The following is a 20,173-nucleotide window of genomic DNA, read 5'->3' on the forward strand; positions in this document are numbered from 1 at the left end:
TTCTTTATTTCAGATCCTGTCCTAACCATTCCCTGGGATTTTGCAGGACCTTAATGTTTTAATACCAGTAGGATACACATGATGCTCAGACAGCAATGGCAAAGACCTAGGAAATTTCAAAAATCTGAAAGGGAGCAAAGGATTTGCTGATTAGTGGATGGAAAGAGGGCATCCTAAGCACAGGGCGGGAAATCAGTCTGCAGTTCCTGATTCCACAAAACTTCTCTGTGGGATAAAGGAAGGGCAGCAGAATTCTCATACTGCCAGTGGGAATTTTGTTTGGAGTTTTTGTTTTTTCTTCTTTTGTTGGAATAGTCTTATCACAAAGCCCTCAGCCAGATTCTATGCTGCTCTGAATGAATCAAGCAGCTTGAAGATAACCTAGGTGGGCTTAGTTCTCAGCAACCATATAGAACAGGTGCATCAAACTGCTGGCCCGCAGGCCGGATGTGTCATCCAGAGGCCGCGCCCACCCCATTGCCGGCCCGATACGTTCCCCAAACATCATTCATAAATAACTAAAGAACAGAAATTGTGTTTCTATCAATTCAGTGAGCTGGGGAAATTTGCTTTCCATTTAGCCACTATCTTTATTCATTTATTATCTCCAGAAGTCCATATGGTAAATCTTGTGGCATTATTCTATACTTAAAATCAGCTTTTCAAACAAAATCTTCAGAAAATATTTCTTCTCTTGATAAAATTGGGCTAAAAGTGAAAAAACCCTGCTTCTGAATAATTCACCAGGAGAACATTTACATTCATCACAGGACACTAAGCAAACACTTACTTATAAACAGGAGTTACAACCAAAGTTTAAATGGATGGAATGCCATGGAGTGAGACAGTTTGGTATGGTAATTAAGGCATCAGGCTAGAAACTGGGAGTCTATGAGTTCTAGTCCCACTGTAGCTGGGTGATGGGACAGTCACTCTCATCCCTAAGAAGCAGGCAATGGCAAACTACTTCTGAAATCTTGCCAAGAAAACTGCAGGGAGTTGTTCAGGTAGTCTCCAGGAGTCAACACTGACTTGAAGGAACAGTAATAACAAAGCCATGGAAAATTTACAAAAGCAGCTTAGAGCATTTTCTAGCTCTTTCATCTTGGTATATTTAGGAAAATGTGGCTAATGCTGACCCTAACATTGATCAGTGTTAAAGTACAAGATGATTCTTTAGGCAAAGGATATTTTTTCATGTACAGGTCTCATAAGGGTAGCATAAAGAAGAGATTAAAATTATTTTGTGTTTTAAGTCCTATTTCGTCCTGTTTTATTTTACAATTAGTATGTTGTGATTCAGGGTCAGCCTGTGGGTTCGGCAGTTGGGTCGGATGACTCAGATGAGGGGGAGGAGGAGGGTGTTGAAGAACTTGCTGATGATGGCTTTGAGGCTCCGCAGAGGCCCCAGCCAGGCCCCTCCTACCTGGTGGAGACCCAGCTGTGTGAGCCTGACAGTGTGGATGAAGATGACCCACAGCTGGCCCTGTTCAAGGACGCCCGACGCAGGAGGCAGTCAAGTAGGAGCAAGCAGAGGAAGGCTGTGGGACTTCTCGGAAGGAGGCAAAGAGAGGCCACGCCCTGAACTCTTTATAAAGGGAATGTTTGGGGGAGGGCTGGTTTGCTGAAAGCAACCGCTCCGATAGTATTTCAAAGCTCCGGTATCTTGTTTCATGTTTTGTTTGTGTAATAAATTTGGCAGACGTATTCCAGCCTTTTGCCGTCTGTAAAGGGGTTGCCTTTTCTGCAAGGCCGGTAGCAGGCTGGTACAGAACAAAGTACAACTAAAAGCTATAATTCAAAACATTGTGTATTAGACAGAATTTTGTAACCATGGCTTTGAGCACATGAAGCTTTGAATATCTGGATGATAGACACTTTGATCCATTATGTTCTGGGCTAAGAGAAAGTTATCCCTTTTCTCTTTCCTCTTGAACCACAAAGATGCTGCCTCTGAAAACATGACTCGGAGCCTTAATTTCAGAATAAGGAACAATGAAAAGATAAGGAATGGCAAATGAGTAGTAACTATATAGGTAAGTAAAAACATTGGTCTTTACCTGTGCCTCAATTATTTTCTGCTTAGCATCAATGGTCGCTTGCATTTCTGCATGGTCTTTCTTTAGTTCCTCTTCCACAGCCATTAATCTAAAAGAAAGGCAAGAATTTGGATATCTGGAGCATCACAAAGGAAAACAAGACAAAACATTGGCTTAGTGAAGATGCTAAAGATGAAAAGATTGTCATCTGCTGTTTTATTCCGTGAACAAACATTTTAATGAATAAACTCCAAATTGTTTTGAGTAGGTGCTACAAGGAAATCGGGATGCCTACACCAGCCCAAATATCATCATCTCCATGAATTAGGATTTCAGTTTCCAGAATTCAGTTTGTATGTCTAAAATTGCTTGGCCTAAATTGCATCGCAGTGAAACTGAATATAAACTATATAGCTTTGAACTCAGGTTGCCTATTCACATAATGCAGTCTAACAACATCAAATAACAGTATGAATTTGGACTATGAGCAACCTATGCAAGGTAAAGATTTCCATTTAGCAAGCAACGGTCACATTTTACAAAGGATGCCACTGTCAGAAGTAGAGAGAACTTTCTCCCTTCACCTTCTCCCTCCCTAACCTGCTGATGATGCTCTTCATCTGGCTATCCTTCTCCTCCTGCTGCTTTCGCAGCCGCTCCTTGCTGTCTTCCATCATTGATCTGTGCTCTAAGATGAGTTTCTGCATTTGTTGTTCCTGCACTAGGAGACGCTGCTCATACTCCTCCAACCGACGACTTGATGCCTTCAGGCGATCCTTGAGCTTGACAATCTCTTGCTGATACTGAAGATGGGAGGAAGGAAGGTAAGTTTTCATTATTTAGTAATTCCTAAGCCAGTTTCCAGGGCTCAAGGCAGCATAAGAGAAATAATAAAAAGTCATTACTAGAAGGTTTGAATTCTTTCATTTCTTCCTAAATTAGAAGCATCAACAAAAACAAACATTTGAAGCCAGTAACGTGAGAAAGAAACAACAGAAAGCCCTAAATGTGCCCTCGATGTGATATCCCGTTGCCTGGAAGCGGTATGGATTTGGATGGGGAAGAAAAGGCTCCAGCTCAACCCGGCCAAGACTGAGTGGCTTTACGTACCGGCATCTCAACTTGTCCAAGAGATTCCATCTTTGGTTATGGGAGGAGAGGTGTTACCTCCCGTTGATAGGGCATGCAATTTAGGCGTCCTCCTGGACTCACAACTCAGTTTTGAAAATCATATTGGAGTCGTGGCCAGGGGGGCATTTGCCCAGGTTCGCCTGGTGCTCCAGTTGCGCCCCTATCTGGACCGAGATGCCCTACGTACGGTTACTCATGCACTCGTTACCTCCAGGATAGATTACTGCAATGCTCTCTACATGAGGCTGCCCTTGAAGACCACCTGGAGGCTCCAGCTGGTGCAGAATGCGGCCGCGCGGGTAGTGATGGGAGCATCCCGATACTCCCATATTACACCCCTCCTGCGTGAGCTGCATTGGTTACCGGTTGTCTTCCGGGTGAGATTTAAGGTGCTGGTACTTACCTTTAAAGCCCTACATGGCCTAGGCCCGGGATATTTGCAGGACCGTCTGCTGCCGGGAACGACTTCCCATCGCCCAGTGCGCTCACACAGAAAGGGCCTCCTCAGGGTGCCGTCGGCTAGACAATGTCGGCTGGCGACCCCCAGGGGGAGGGCCTTCTCTGTGGGAGCACCAGCCCTGTGGAACCAACTCCCCCTTGAGCTCCGGATGGCCCCGGATCTCCGGTCATTTCGCCGCGACCTCAAAACTTTCCTTTTTCATCAGGCTGACCTGGACTGACGACGGGTTTTTAAAATGTTTTAATTTTTAATTGTTTAGTTAATTTATTTTGGGGCTGTTTATTTAATTTCTCTTAACTTTTGTATTGTTGCTTTTATTGTTGTTAGCCGCCCTGAGTCCTTTGGGAGATAGGGTGGCATATAAGTCCCAAAAATAAATAAAATAAACAAGGTAAAGGTAAAGGTAAAGGTTCCCCCGCACATGCGTGCTAGTCGTTTCCGACTCTAGGGGCCGGTGCTCATCTCCGTTTCAAAGCCGAAGAGCCAGCGCTTGTCCGAGGACGTCTCCGTGGTCATGTGGCCGGCATGACTAGACGCCAAAGGCGCACGGAACACTGTTACCTTCCCACCGTAGTGGTCCCTATTTTTCTACTTGCATTTTTACGTGCTTTCGAACTGCTAGGTTGGCAGAAGCTGGGACGAGTAGCAGGCGCTCACTCTGTTACACGGCACTCGGGATTCGACCCGCCAAACTGCCGACCTTCCGATCGACAAGCTCAGCGTCCTAACCCACTGAGCCACCGCGTCCCTTAAAATAAACAAATAAATAAATAAATAATTTAAAAATAATTTCATTCTAGAAGCATGTAACTATTTTCATATATGGAACTGGTATTGCAAACAGCTGCTATATTGATACAGGAGTACTACCAGCTTCCCCTAAGCATGTTGGACTCTAGTTGTGAAGGACTTCATTAGCATGTGAAAGCACTGAACCATGGCCAATATGAAGAAACGTGTTTGGACAGCCTCATTCATTGTCACTAGACTGTGCAGCCTCTTTTCTTAGCTGGAGCTTCTAAGTTGACTTCCAAGGACAAAAGATCAGGAAATCTTGAAGGATGTGACAACATGGATTAGTTTTCTAGTACCCTGAGTATCCATGAAGGGGTCCAGCAGAAAAAAGCAAGAGAAGCAGCTACAAAGTATTCTGCTGTTACAAGAGCTTGAATTAAAAATAACTCTCTGAATACAAACATTTTAAAAAGGAAACTGAATCCCAAAGAATAGGAAAATCAACTCAATGGTTTTGAAAATAGCCATCTTAAAGATTCCTGATTTATCTGAACACAACTTCTAGCTCCCAATTATGTGACCTAGCTTCCAAGCCCTGACAAAGGAAAAACAGCAATAGCCAAATGTTTTGATAATCGAACAAAAGAGCTGTGCAACTTTATACTGATGATCTCTGCGCGTTATATTTTCCAGTGACTTCTTGTAGATGTGACTAGAAGGTAGAACCTAGATAACTGTTACCTTTTCTGTATGATTGGCTTCATCTGGATTTTGCTCTGCCTCTTCCTCCACTTGTTCATACTGTCCATTGTTTAAGACCCAAGCAGCTGTCCTTTCCACAGGTGACATGGTGGCAGAATCTACAGGTGACTGCACCTGCAGGTAGAACAAAAGAGCCTTCTTGTTCACTGTCCAGAAGACAACCTGGTGCCGAAACTTACTTTGACCATTGCTTGGGAGCAATTTCTCCATGTTATATCAACCCCTTCTGGTAACTTGAAAGTGAAAATATATATGGGGAGCATCAATCACATTTCCTAGAAAATCGGTAAGAAAAGTGCAAAGGGTTTTTAATTATTTCTATGGACATACATATGTAAGAACACTAGTTAACTGTTAAAATTTCTCTTTTCTTTCAGGAAAATGATTGCTCATTTTGGATACAAAATAGGTATCCCAAGAAGTCCCTTTGGAGTGGAATGACTTTGCTGTGATTCAAAAGAAAGTAATAAAAATGTTCTATATGTGGGTGTTAGATACACTATTAAAATAAACTTATTTCTATCTTCTTAAAGGCTTAATAACTTGCCACTTTTAAAAAGAATTAAACTATCTAAATACTGGCCTCCATATTTATATTTTTTAAATTTGCAGTGTTTCCTATAAATTTAAACTGGGGGGGGGGGGGTACTGACAAGTGATATGAATCTCAAATGCATTTAAATTCCAGAATTGGTTTTCTAATATCTTTATATTTGTTCCAGGTTGCTTGCAACTACTTTGATAAGTCAGCGCTGACATCTAAGTTTTATTACAAGCTTAGAATTTCACATGGGCTGCACCTGGCCAGGCCACAGTGGAAGGGTTTGGCAGTCTCTGTTCCATATATCCACTCTGCCTTGAACCAATTTCACTAACTTGGATGTAGCTGCCTCTTAAGAATATTCTTCAGTTGTTGAAATACACATGTCTATCAATTTATAGCAACTTCAGCATCTTAGAAGAAGAAAGTTTTAGAATATTTGAACATGAAGAGAGAGAAAGCTGTATAAATACGATTTCTTTATGTGGTCATACTTAAGATGTCCACAAGTACTGAAAGGAATAAGGAATTGTAGCTTCACTACAGTTCGAAAGTTGCTTTAAGTTTGACAGTGATAGCCAAGCTCTCTTTGGTGGACAAAGTAGAGCTCTTTGCTTTAGGCAAGTACTGGTCCTCTGCAATAGGACCACTGTAGAAGAAGCAAGGAAAGACAGTTATAGTTGGATGAGATGTACACAGAAGAACGCAGCTCCTAGACAGCATCACCACTGATGGTATGTTATTCATTGGAACCCTACATAAAAGTGAGTACAACCAGTGACTGTTCTTATCTCCTGCAGAAAAAACAGAAAATATGCAGTATCAGCTTCCTTGGTATATATAGGAAAGAGAACAGCTGATACTAAGTGATCCATATGGATCACTTAGGAAGGCCATTTTTAAATACTGGAACTGTTTCAAGGAATATGAGATTATAAGGGGAACCATTTGCTGCACTTCTGCAAATCTGGCTATTTCTATTCATAATAAAAACAATATAGGATATAGACAATCTTGCTCTCATGAATACTGTTCTGTCCCAGCCTACGTGAGTCCTTGTTATGCTCACAAGGAGAAAGTCCTCTTCCAAGAAACAGGCAGGAACCATAAGAAAAACCAACCCCTTTTATTCTCACAGACTTGAGTCAATGTCCAAAAAAAAAAAATACAGTCCACAGAAACTTGACCCTCAACACGAACGGTTGCCTTCGGCAGCCAGCACCTCCCACACCTTCCCTTTTATAATTCAGCCAAGGCGTGGCTTCCTAATGCTTTCTTCTTTGCCTTTGGGGCCGTCCCATTGCATTCCTCTGTCCTACTTGCTTCTCTTTCCTGTGCATTCATGCATCTGGGATTTGTCCCAACTGTTCTTCATCACTGTCCAACTAAGGCTCCCAGCAGAGCTGTGTCTCAGCCTGAGCACGAGTAGAGAGGATAGACTCCTTGTCCAACTGTAAGTCTTGGAGCTCCTCCGAGCCTTCCTCTGACTTTAATGTCACTCCAGGCCCCTCCTCCTCATCTGATTCCTCAGACTCAGCTGCCAGATCCACTGGCTGGCGAGGAATCACAACAAATACGTTGCCATATTCCATGCATGGAAAAATTTATATGGATCAATACATTTTGCAGATGTCCTGCTTTTCAGCCTGTAAAGTATCAACAATATTCAGACTCAGCTATAGTCAGATTGAAGGTTATCCTATTTTGCTCCAGAACCATAGAATTGATTTGGGATTCAGCCAAATCTGAAACGTCCTTTTTCCTTTTCCAAGATGACTTTCAAAAACAAATTCTAAGGATTCAATCTGCACTGGGGAAAAATAGACCATAGTCTATTGTTTATGTATCATCCCTTGATTAATTTACCCTTCAATCCCTAGGATAGTTTTGAATATTTATTATTGTTGTTGGATGCACAGTCAGCCAGATAGTTAGACTGCAATTTGACACTATTAACCTATTGAGTTCTTCCCAAGGACCTGGGATAAGGCAGATCTTGTTTGATGGTGCTAAAGGTACTGTCGCAGGATAGAAGCTGTTACAAGTAAAGCTGCCTGTTGCAATTGACTGATGATAAGTTTGTCAAAGTCAATGGTGTTCAAGTGTTTTAGGACTGTTTTGGATTGCACCAAAGCTGCCTATTGATACTATTGTTGCTTTCTTTTGCCATAGTTATTCTATTTGGTAGTGTTTGTATTTTGAGATTTTCTCCAGTTCTTTTTCTGCTATTCTGCTGTCTCCAGGTGCAATGTTCATCATCCAGACAGTTTTATCTTTCTTATCAGCAACTGTTACATCTGTTGTCTTATGTGGCACGAGTTGTATTATTATTTTTGATGTTAGAAATAGGAACGTATGTGGTACAGATATTGAACACATGCTACTTTTATGTTGTTAGTTGCGAAGTCGTGTCCGAACCATCGCAACCCCATGGACAATGTTCCTCCACACCTTCCTGTCCTCTACCATCTTCTGGAGTCCATTTAAGCTCAGGCCTACTGCTTTAGTGATTCCATCCAGCCACCTCATTCTCTGTCGTCCCCTTCTTCTCTTGCCCTCAATCTTTCTCAGCATTAGGCTCTTCTCCAGTGAGTCCTTCCTTCTCATTAGGTGGCCAAAGTATTTGAGTTTAAACTTCAGGATCTGGCCTTCTAAAGAGCAGTCAGGGTTGATCTCTAGGACTGACCGGTTTGAACGCCTTGCAGTCCAAGGGACTCGCAGGAGACTTCTCCAGCACCATAGTTCAAAGGCCTCAATTCCTTGGCGCTCAGCCTTCCTTATGGTCCAACTTTCACAGCCATACATTGCAACTGGGAAAACCACAGTCTTGACTATATGCACTTTTGTTGGCAGGGTGATGTCTGTGCTTTTTATCATTTCCTCCCCAGGAGCAAGTGTCTTAATTTCTTGGCTGCAGTCCCCATCTGCGGTGATCTTGGAGCCCAGAAAAATAAAATCTGTCACTACCTCCATTTCTTCCCCATCTACTGTATTTGCCAGGAATTGAGAGGACTGGATGCCATGATCTTGGTTTTCTTAATGTTGAGTTTCAAGCCCACTTTTGCACTTTCCTTCTTCACTCACATCAAGAGACTCTTTAGTTCCTCTTCACTTTCAGCCATTAGAGTAGTATCATCTGCATATCTTAGGTTGTTGATAATTCTCTCAGCAATCTTAATTCCAACTTTTGACCTTGCCTTTCTCATGATGTGCTCTGCATATAAGTTAAATAGGCAGGGCAACAGTATATACAGCCTTGCCGGACTCCTTTCCCAATTTTGAACCAATCAGCGGTTCTGTGTCCAGTTCCCCCTGTTGCTTCTTGAGCCACATATAGGTTTCTCAAGAGAGAAATAAGATGGTCTGGTACTCCCATCGCTTTAAGAACCTGCCACAATTTGTTGTGATCCACACAATCAAAGGCTTTAGCATAGTCAATGAAGCATAAGTAGATGTTTTTCTGGAACTCCCTAGCTTTTTCCATGATCCAGCATAAGTTGGCAATTTGATCTCTGGTTCCTCTGCCTCTTTGAAACCCTGGCTGTACTTATGGTAGTTCTCGATCCACATACTGCTGGAGTCTAGCTTGTAAGATTTTAAGCATAACTTTACTAGCATGTGAAATGAGAGCAATGGTGCGATAGTTTGAACATTCTTTGGCATTGCCTTTCTTTGGAATTGGAATGTAAACTGACCCTTTTCCAATCCTGTGGCCACTGTTGAGTTTTCCAAATTTGCTGGCAAATTGAGTGTAGCACTTTTACTGCATCATCTTTTAAGATTTTGAACAGCTCAGCTGGAATACTGTCACCTCCACTAGCTTTGTTGTTGCTCAGATTTCCTACAGCCCATTTCAGTTTGCATTCTAGGATGTCTGGCTCAGGGTCAGTGACCACCCAATCGTGGTTATCTGGGACGTTAAGCTCATTCTTGTATAGATCTTCTGTGTAGCTTTGTCACCTCTTCTTAATCTCTTCTGCCTCTGTTAGGTCCCTGCCATTTTGGTCCTTTATCATGCCCATTTTTGCATGAAACGTTCCCTTCATCTCTCCAATTTTCTTGAAGAGATCTCTGGTCCTCCCTATTCTATTGTTTTCTTCTATTTCTTTGCACTGTTCATTTAAGAAGGCATTCATATCTCTTCTAGCTATTCTCTGGAATTCTGCATTCAATTGGGTGTATCTTTCTCTTTCTCTCTTACCTTTCGCTTCCCTTCTTTCCTCAGCCATTTGCAAAGTTTCCTCGAGACAGCCATTTTGCTTTCTTGCATTTCTTTTCTTTGGGATGGTTTTAGTTGCTATTCTTGTACAATGTTGCGAACCTCCATCCATAATTCTTCAGGCGCTCTTGTCTATCAGATCTAATTCCTTAAATCTATTTGTCAACTCTACTGTGTAATCATCAGGGATATGATTTATTCTCTTCACAAAATTCTATTAGCCTGTGCCCTGCTTCATTTTGTACTCCAAGGCCAAACTTGCCTGTTATTCCGGTTATCTTTTGGCTTCCTACTTTAGCATTCCAATCCCCCATGATGATAAGAACATCTTTTTTTGGTGTTAATTCTATAAGGTGCTGTAGGGCTTCATAGAACCAGTCAATTTCATCCTCTTCAGCAACAGTGGTTGGGGCATAGACTTGGACTACTGTGATATTGAATGTGTGCCTTGGATTTGCACTGAGATCATTCTGTCATTTTGGGGATTGTATCCCAGTATTGCTTTTCCTACTCTTTTATTGACTATGAAGGCTGCTCAATTTCTTCTGATGGATTCTTGCCCGCAGTAGTATACCTTATGGTCATCTGAATTAAATTCACCCATTCCTGTCCATTTTAGTTCGCTGATTCCTAAGATGTCGATGTTCAGTCTTGTCATCTCTTGTTTGACTATGTCCAGCTTGCCTTGATTCACGGATCTTACATTCCAGGTTCTTATAGAGAATAAATCTTTACAGCATTGGACTTTCCTTTCACCACCAGATGCATCCACAGCTGAGCGTCCTTTCGGCTTTAGCCCAGTCGCTTCACTCTTTCTGGCGCTACTAGTACTAGCCCTCTGCTCTTCCCCAGTAGCATATTGGACACCTTCTGACCTGAGGGGCTCATCTTCCAGCACGATATCGTTTTGCCTTTTGGTACTGTCCATAGGGTTTTCATGGCAAAGATACTGGAGTGGGTTGCCATTTCCTTTTCCAGTGGATCACGTTTTGTCAGAATTCTCTGCTATGACCTGTCCGTCTTGGGTGGCCCTGCACGGCATAGCTCATACGTTCATTGAATTACGCAAGCCCCTTCGCCAGGACAAGGCAGTAATCCATAAAGGGGCTACCTTTATACACTTCTACAAAGGCACTGTGATCTCTGACTACAGTATTTATTTATCTTTACTCATATTTTGCTCATGAATATACATTTTTATATGAGACAATGAAAGATATTTTAATCACATCTTTCAAAGTGAAAAATTAAGCAAATGCAAAGGAATCAAGGACAACATTGAAGTTTGATGGAAAGTCATACATTCATATATTCACCTACAGAAATATATTGTTTCCATTTTTCTAATTCTAATTAGAAATTTTAATTGTAATTTAAAAATATGTGCCAGTATTCACGGAAATATCTCTTGTGCTTACAACATACCAAAGAGTTTTTGCAAGAATGGAATGAACAAGTAGATTCAACCCACTGGAGTCAGGGTAGGAAAAATTGACACCCTCAGAAGCCCAAGGCTTTGACAGAGAGAACAACTGCACTGGCTCGAGGCATAGGAGCAGCATCAAGGGATGCCAAAGGATCTAATAACATCACAAACACCACCACAGCTGTTTGAAGCAAGACTACTGCAGTTTCAATAAGGAAATAAAAGGCAGCCCATCAATCAGACGAGTGGTTAAATTGCAAAAGGAGAGTTCCTCTGGATTTACATGGGGTCACACAAAGGTATCAATCATAGCTAGAAGCTATTTTGCTTCTTTCCACCCAGGAACCAAGAACTCAGCTGCACAAGTCTCTACTTTCTCCAAGTAAGAGTTTGTTTATTTGCTGGCATTTCCAGGAATATACCCTGAAGGCACAAATGCTTCTCCCTGGAGGGTAATCATATGAAAACGCCTTTTTAACCAACAAGGACTATGTAAGCATAGTGGCACACATACTTCTATGCACACATGTAAGCTGTTTCTAGGAGATTTGTGGATCAGAAGATGAGTGCCTGGATTTTCATGGTATGTTATGCAAAATTCATCAGTGCGGTTTTCACGGCCAATTTCTTGGCCAAAATCAGCCTATGGTACCCAGTGACTTACCAATAACCAGTTATATAATCAGGCAGGATTCAGGCCTGATAAGGGACAGAAACAGCATTGGTTGCATCTCTGGAGGATATGGGATGGGGGTTGTGCAACCATCCTTGCTCTGCTTGACCTCTAAGTTGCCTTCAATGCCATCCACCATAATAAACCTTCTGAGCTGCTCTGGGGTTTGGGGTGGGCAGCTTTGTATTGTGCTGGTTTGTCTCCTTCTCCAGGATCAATACCAGTCAGTAGGGACTGGGGAGAGGAGATCTGGGATGCCGCAGTGTTTGGTGCTTTCTCCTCGCCGATTCAATCTCTATATGAAGCTGCTGGGTGAGCTCATCTATTACCATGGGTTGGAAGTGTCATCAATATGCTTATGATACCCATTATACATCTCTGCCCCTGGTGAATTAAGTGATGCTTGTCAAGGTAATTATGATTTAGTAGCTGACTGACTGAAGTGATATATAGAGAATGAGTCTGCAGAGTATTTGGGGGTAGTATCCCTTTAAGAGACTGTCGGAGAAGAATAGCAGTTGGAACCTGCTTGCTCACTTCAACTGTTTGAATATAACTGACTATCTTGTATTATTGTTGTTTCATATTGTATATTAAACCACAGTTCTATTAACAAACCACTGTCAGATGCTTATGCTTCTGTGTTATCACAAGAAGAAAATAAGAAAAAGATAATTTATAATTTTAAACAACAATGCTTTGATGTCTTACTGTGGGACCTGGAGGCTATGAGGGTCAGGATGGGGAACAACAGGCTTCAACTGAACTTCTGTTCATTTTTCACAAATCCCTCCAGACTTGGCTATGTCATCAGGCTTGGGGGCCCCAAGGGAACTGCACCCCAGGGAACTGTTGTTGAGGTGGCTCCATTATTGTTAATATCTGTTGTTCTCTCCTAGCCTTTTAAAAATTGTACAGGTAGTCCTTGACTTATGAATAGTCCTTGAAGTTATAACTACTGCACCCTCCCCGTGGTCAAGTGATCACATTTTAAGTACTTAGCAATTGGCTCATATTTATAACTGATTGCTGCAATCCATGGTCACATTATCACATTTTGTGACTTTTTGATGTTTCGTGCACAGTAGATAAGCTGGATTCGGACTTAAAACCACGTTTCATTTAATGACCACACAATTCATTTAACAACACTAGTGACTCATTTACCAACAGTTCTAAAACCAGGTGTAAAATCAGGTTCAGTTACATAATTTATGACCCAACAAGTTACAATTAAAATTCGGGGCTGAAATGTGGTTATAAGTCGAGGACTACCTGTAATAAATACTTTAAACTATTGATTGGTTTTTACATTATTAACCTTTTGTAGTTAATGCCACCCAGAGTCACACTTTAATATAAAGATGATGAATGAATGAATGAATGTAAATAAAATACAAACCAACATTATTTTCCATCATTCAAAATTATTTTTTCTTAGCATTAGAAATGACTGCCTAGAAAGGCTGAGAGGATCAAAAGAAACCATTTTAATTGTTAAAAATGACTATTTGATCATTCAAAGAACATTATATATGTCATAATCAGTAATTATGCTGGTAAACTAGTAAATAGATATCATTTCCTCCTTTCTCTATTTCTGAAGCCTGTGTTTTATCATATCAAAAACATTTCTCTATTCTCTTATATTCTTTTATATGCTGTATTTCCAGTTAGTAAACGTATTTTTTCCTCTCTTATATAAGCACATATATGCATATACACAAGTGTAAATAAAACAGGTACACCAAATATCGTATGCTTCAATCCTTTTTGAAAATGTGCCAAATATCAAGCCCAAGAATCAGGTAGTAGGATTATTTTGCTTGTTGCTGGAGACACAACTCCATTCACGTGCCACTGAACAGCTGCTGTCCAAGGGACAGAGAATGTGGAGGCTGAAGAGGCATACCAAACTACAAATGGTCTTTGTCACTTTCTGGGCACCATCCCAATATTAGTGCCACAAATACCAAGGCTATGAAAAAAGTACTTTATGATTATGAAAGGTTGTCTGCCATTTCATGGAAGGACTAAAATACAGAAATGGGAAAGATTCTACTGTGGGTAGCAAAACCATGGCTAATGGCACCACGTATGAAGAAGTCTGTCTACATCACAAACTCTCTTGTTCATGATCCCAAAGGAGCCAGTTGCTATTTCCTATTTCTCTACCCAACATACCACAAAAATATCGCAGATCATATGTCTCACAAAATATGTATCCTAAAGAAAGAAACAGTAGTCTCCTATTTAGATTTTTTTTCTAGAATAAAGTCAGAATAACTGAGTTGGAAGGGATCTTATAGGTCATCCAGTCCAACCCCCTGCCCAAACAAGAGACCCTATACCATCTCTTGACAGGTGGCAGTCCAGTCTAAAAGCAGATTATCTTACCTGTTGTGTTTGCTGCCGCTGAATGGCTCGCACTTTGGGAACTGGGCTCTCTCGGGAGGAGGAAGACTGCTGCCGGGACTGATTTCCCTCCTGAAGAGGTTCCATTGCCATTGTGGCAGATGCTACAGACATGCTGCCTGTGCTTCGAAGAGAGGCACTGTGGGGAAGAGAGTGGGGTGACCTGATCATTGCACTGGGCCCTCCTTGGTCTGTTTTGTGGATTTGGACCTGCACAGTGTAACTCTGACGAGCTGGCAAAGCTTGTTTGTCCAGCATGGTGCCCTGCCCAGAAAAATCTTCATTCTGGGTGCTGCGTTTGGCATAATCCTCCATGCTGCTATTGCTGGGTACACTAAGTTTAAGGTCTTCACTATTCTGGCTTCGGGAACTGGTGACACTCAGGTTATCCAAGCTTGATTCCATGGACACTTTAGGCATTGGCTGAGGAGAATTATTGAGATGATAAACTGGATTCTGGAAAAAAAGAGCCTGAAGAATGCCTGGCTGGTTTAACGCTGAGTGAAGAGGTCTCCTGACTTGGGGGGCAGTCTGTGGGGTTCTGTGGAGCTGCTTGATACTTGCCACCTGGACGACTGAAATCTGACTGCCAGATAAACGTACTGGGGCCTCGTGCATCATGGATCCAGATTCACACTGTGTAACATTGGGATCCTGAAGATTCATCAGCGATATGCTTCGGACATTGGGCAGATTGGTCTCATCCCCTTGATCAGAATACGTCACACTCCGGGATGACGTCTGCTGCATCAAGAGCAATTTGCCTTTGAAATACTCTTCATCTGCTGGAGGGGCAGACTTCGACTTGAGCTCACTGAGAAAGAATCCAAACAATCACGGTCATAACATTATATCTGCTTATTTGCATGCACACACACATATTTTGGCTTAAACAATTTCTCGGGTTCCACATACCCAAGTGGAATAGCCTAGGTGGGCAGTGGTGTCATTTATGTATGAGAATGGAACCAAAAGTCATCTCGGTTCCCATTCAGAAGCAATGATTGTTGAAAGAGGTAAGTTGGTGGTTGCTTAAGTGAGCAATATTGTTCTGAAAATGAACATTTAATGCAATGCCTAATCTATGCATTTGTTTTAGTATTCTAATTTTAATAATTTTAGCCTGCATCAGTCTTTCCAGTTGCTGCAGGTGAATCATAAAAACTATATTCCACTGATCTTATTTTTGTTTTGTATTTCCATTCATTGCTCCATCCATAAGCATAAAGTAAAAAGGCTGTAATGGGGAGAAATTACTCCTTTCAGATGTATATCTTTTTTGTACGAATAAAAGCATAAAGCACATAAAAGATAAAACCGTAATTACCGTATATAGTTGAGTATAAGCCGAATTTTTCAGCCCACTTTTTGGGCTGAAAAATTCCACTTCGGCTTATACTCCAGTCAACAAAAAAAACTTACCGAGGACTTGTGCGCGGCCGAGGCTTTGGTGCTTCCGGGATCGCGCGCACCTCTCCCAAGCCACCGCCGTCCGGAGACCTGACGAAGTTTGGGGAGGTGCGCGCGCAAACCTCCCCAAACGTCGGCAGGTCTCCGGACCTCCGCGCCCTGCCTGCCTGCTTCTTTCCGCTGCGGAACGAAGCAGCCTGCCTGCTTCTTTCCGCTGCGGAAAGAAGCAGCCTGCCTGCTTCTTTCCGCTGCGGAACGAAGCAGCGTGCCTGCTTCTTTCCGCTGCGGAACGAAGCAGCCTGAACGAAGCAGGCTGCTTCTTTCCGCTGCGGAAAGAAGCAGCCTTCTTTCCGCAGCGGAAAGAAGCAGCCTGCCTGCTTCTTTCCGCTGCGGAACGAAGCAGCCTGAACGAAGCAGCCTGCCTGCTTCTTTCCGCTGCGGAACGAAGCAGCCTGAACGAAGCAGGCTGCTTCTTTCCACTGCGGAAAGAAGCAGCCTTCTTTCCGCAGCGGAACGAAGCAGCCTGCCTGCTTCTTTCCGCTGCGGAACGAAGCAGCCTGAACGAAGCAGGCTGCTTCTTTCCGCTGCGGAAAGAAGCAGCCTGCCTGCTTCTTTCCGCTGCGGAACGAAGCAGCCTGAACGAAGCAGGCTGCTTCTTTCCGCTGCGGAAAGAAGCAGCCTTCTTTCCGCAGCAGAAAGAAGCAGCCTGCCTGCTTCTTTCCGCTGCGGAACGAAGCAGCGTGCCTGCTTCTTTCCGCTGCGGAACGAAGCAGCCTGAACGAAGCAGGCTGCTTCTTTCCACTGCGGAAAGAAGCAGCCTTCTTTCCGCAGCGGAAAGAAGCAGCCTGCCTGCTTCTTTCCGCTGCGGAACGAAGCAGCCTGCCTGCTTCTTTCTGCTGCGGAACGAAGCAGCCTGAACAAAGCAGGCTGCTTCTTTCCGCTGCGGAAAGAAGCAGGCAGGCAAGGCACGGAGATCCGGAGACCTGCCGACGTTTGGGGAGGTTTGGGGAGGTGCCCAAACCTCCCCAAACGTCGGCAGGTCTCCGGATCTCCGTGCCTTGCCTGCCTGCTTCTTTCCGCAGCGGAAAGAAGCAGGCAGGCAAGGCACGGAGATCCGGAGACCTGCCGACGTTTGGGGAGGTTTGGGGAGGTGCCCAAACCTCCCCAAACGTCAGCAGGTCTCCGGATCTCCGTGACCTGCCTGCCTGCTTCTTTCCGCAGCGGAAAGAAGCAGGCAGGCAAGGCACGGAGATCCGGAGACCTGCCGAGGTTTGGGGAGGTGCGCGCGCACCTCCCCAAATCTCCCCAAACTTCGGCAGGTCTCCGGACGGCGGCGGCTTGGGAGAGGTGCGCGCGCTCCTGGAAGCACCGAAGCCTCGGCCGCGCGCAAGTCCTCGGTAAGCTCCGGGCGGTCACTTGCTTCACGTCTCCTGAGGGAAGGGGGGGCGACTGGAGCGGGCGTGTTTCCTCGCCTGCTGGGCGCCGCGATTTGCCCGGGGAACGCGCGGGCCCCGAATGGCAGCGTAGAGCGAGGAAGCGGACAGCCAGGGCTTCCCCGAGAGCCGCGGCCACACAGGGTATTCCTGTGTATTCAGGCTTGCAAAATGGCGGATCGAGCCTCTGCTGGCGGCGGAGGCTTGCAGAACGGCGGATCGGCTTATACTCGAGTCACGAACTTTTTCCAGTTTTTGGGGGTGAAAATGGGGGTCTCGGCTTATACTCGAGTCGGCTTATACTCAAGTATATACGGTATTCAAAAGAAGTTCTGTCTGCCCACCATGCCTGCATTACTCAATTGTAGGTTGGTGGGGGGAAGAGAGGGGATGGTTCCACACAAGCAGCGGGCAAGCATGTGTGCACGCAGCTCCATTTGTGTGAGCGGAAGGCACGCACACTCACCACTTGCACAAATGGAGCGCACACAAACACATTTGGCTGCTGTTCACGTAAGTGGGGATGTGCATGTGTCCGCTTCTGAATGACTCATGGCCCAGAGGTGGCTCAGAGGTTGGGGACTCCTGACATAAAGATAAAAACCCAAACTTGTCATAATGTGTCCTTTTTATGGTGAACTGGGAGGTCTTATTTGTCATGGCAATAAATATTCATGTATTAACAAAAATCTAAAGAAAATGAGGCAGCATCTTTGATGTGAAATAAGAACTCCAATAAAGTAAGCATAATAGTATGAAGTCTGATCCATGAAAGAAGATATAATCAGCCTACTTTTGTTTTTAAGGAGCACTGTGATGAAATAGCAAGAATATTCTTATCTATTATATCATGTTAAATACTTTTAATACAAGAAAATAAAATCTTTACCTGTCAGCAGACCACCATCTCTGCATACAAGTTAACTGCTTTCTAGTGCTCCTCTTATTATATTATCAGTACAATATCTGATTAAACAGTGTTTGTTTAATTAATTAAACTGTGACTAAAACTTATTGGCAGTTTGCAGGAACTCTTAAATTGTGGCAGTGTAATTTTGGACTGTTCATCTTCAGACTGTAGGTCATAGGTAGCATATTTGGAACGTTATTCCTCTTTACACAGAAAGACACACTTTCTCTTATGCAGTTTCTGAGTTTAAAGGATAGGCTGTAGTTCACATTGATACGAGTATGTGTTTGTACATACGGTAGAAGAACTCAATCCTATTATTGCCAAAGGATCTCAGGTAGCAAATCTGGATAAAGCTTGTGACTTGGAGAAGCACATGTAGGATTAAAAATACTGGGCTGAATAAAGCAATAACCAATTAGGAGAATAAAGCACTATCATAAGTAACTGATTGTTTTCAGCAAAGCCCCACTCTTGTAATTAGGGCATTACCGTAATTTCCGGCGTATAAGACGACTGGGCGTATAAGACGACCCCCGACTTTTGAGAAGATTTTCAAGATTTTTCGTCTTATACGCTGGAAAATACTTACATGCCAGTTGCCAAGTGTCTGACACAAGCCCGATTCAGCCCCGTCTGATGCAGATGGTGCAAAGCCGCCCTTTTGAAGCCCAAAGGGGCTTTTTCTTCCACCCACCCTTTGGAATAAACGCAAGAGCTGCATTCACATGACGCGCTCTTCCAGGCCAGACTCTGCAAATGGCACGCCAGAAGCCGCAACCACCGCGGGAACTCCGAGCGCAATCCGGCTTTGAGAGTACATTTGCAGATGGAGCAGCCGCCGCGTCTAGAGCCAAGCCCCGCCCAGGAGGCGGTCGGCCAGGCGGGCCTGGAAGATGCGCTGGAGAGCCGGGCTTGGGGCGGCCATGCCGAGGCCAGCTAGCGAGGGCCGCTGCTTGGTCTGCGGGTGAGAGGGGCGCCAGGCCGCCAAGTACCGCTGTCCAGACTGCCGGGAGAGATAGCGGGTAGCAGGGCGCGCTCTGCTTATGCTCAGATGCCACTTGGATGAGGGGGAGGGGCTTCCTGCCGCTCCCGGGGTCTGGCGTTTGCAAGGGGGAGGGGAAGGGGCTTAGAGGCTCTTGGGGGTGGGAAGGGAGAGTCACGTTGGAGGGGGGACTGGACTAAGGAGGCTTGAAGTTGCTTTGCAAGAACGGGGGCGCTCAATTGATTTATGTACTATTTTCCGGCGTATAAGACGACTGGGCATATAAGACGACCCCCCAACTTTTGAGAAGATTTTCATGGGTTAAAAAGTCATCTTATACGCCGGAAAATACGGTACTCTAAATTTTACTTCTTATTTTTCCTATCAAGCTGAACAAAATTATGCATCTCTCTTTTCTTTCACATAATGTGAACAATAGCCAGACAATGCATACCTGTCAGATGGGTCTTCAAATATTTTTTGCAGCCCAGAAGAGAGACTGACATTGGGGCTTGAATTATGATCTGGATAACGTCTCAGCTGTTGCTGGATGGGCAGAGAGTGTGTTGTATCCCTTGTGATGTCAGCAAGAATGTCTGGCAAAGGACCCAATTTTTCTACTGTGGCCTGTAGGAAGCAATTTTCACCCTGATTCATCAATAAGCAATGTAGCACTCATTTCAGGTTTTTTTAAAAAAATTAAACAATGATGAATGTGGATGGATGAGTGAAAGATGTAAGAAAACAAGATGGGCATTTATATGTGGGTGTGAAAAAAACAATGCATTGTTATGGAGCAGCAGGACCACGATGACCCAATGGATAGTGGTGATGAAAGAGGGTGCAGCAGACATTGAGGAAAGAAATGGAAATAGAAATTAAAAATTGAGCCTCCAAAATACGAAGTTAATGCTCATAAACCTAATGCATTTCCTGCAAAGCAAACTGCAATCAAAGCCCAGGGTAGAGGGCACAGGGTGGGATGGAGTAATACTAAAATCACTACTAAATTAAAGTGTAATCCAGAAAACTAA

At 43.7% G+C, this 20,173-nt stretch overlaps 1 protein-coding gene across 1 annotated transcript in view; it reads right to left on the minus strand.

Moving 5' to 3' along the window:
• Positions 1–20,173, minus strand: part of RASAL2 (RAS protein activator like 2) — a 228,774-nt gene that overhangs the window by 4,818 nt on the left and 203,783 nt on the right. The window contains exons 13-17 of the mRNA XM_081324971.1: positions 19,594–19,766; positions 14,384–15,215; positions 5,107–5,241; positions 2,640–2,842; positions 2,061–2,148 (exon numbers count right to left, since the gene is read on the minus strand). Of these exons, the coding sequence (XP_081181097.1) occupies positions 2,061–2,148; positions 2,640–2,842; positions 5,107–5,241; positions 14,384–15,215; positions 19,594–19,766 (1,431 nt within the window). The remainder of the gene's footprint in view (positions 1–2,060; positions 2,149–2,639; positions 2,843–5,106; positions 5,242–14,383; positions 15,216–19,593; positions 19,767–20,173) is intronic.

This window comes from Vipera berus (genome assembly GCF_964194415.1).
Source record: "Vipera berus genome assembly, chromosome: 3".
In the NCBI taxonomy this organism is placed as follows: domain Eukaryota; kingdom Metazoa; phylum Chordata; class Lepidosauria; order Squamata; family Viperidae; genus Vipera; species Vipera berus.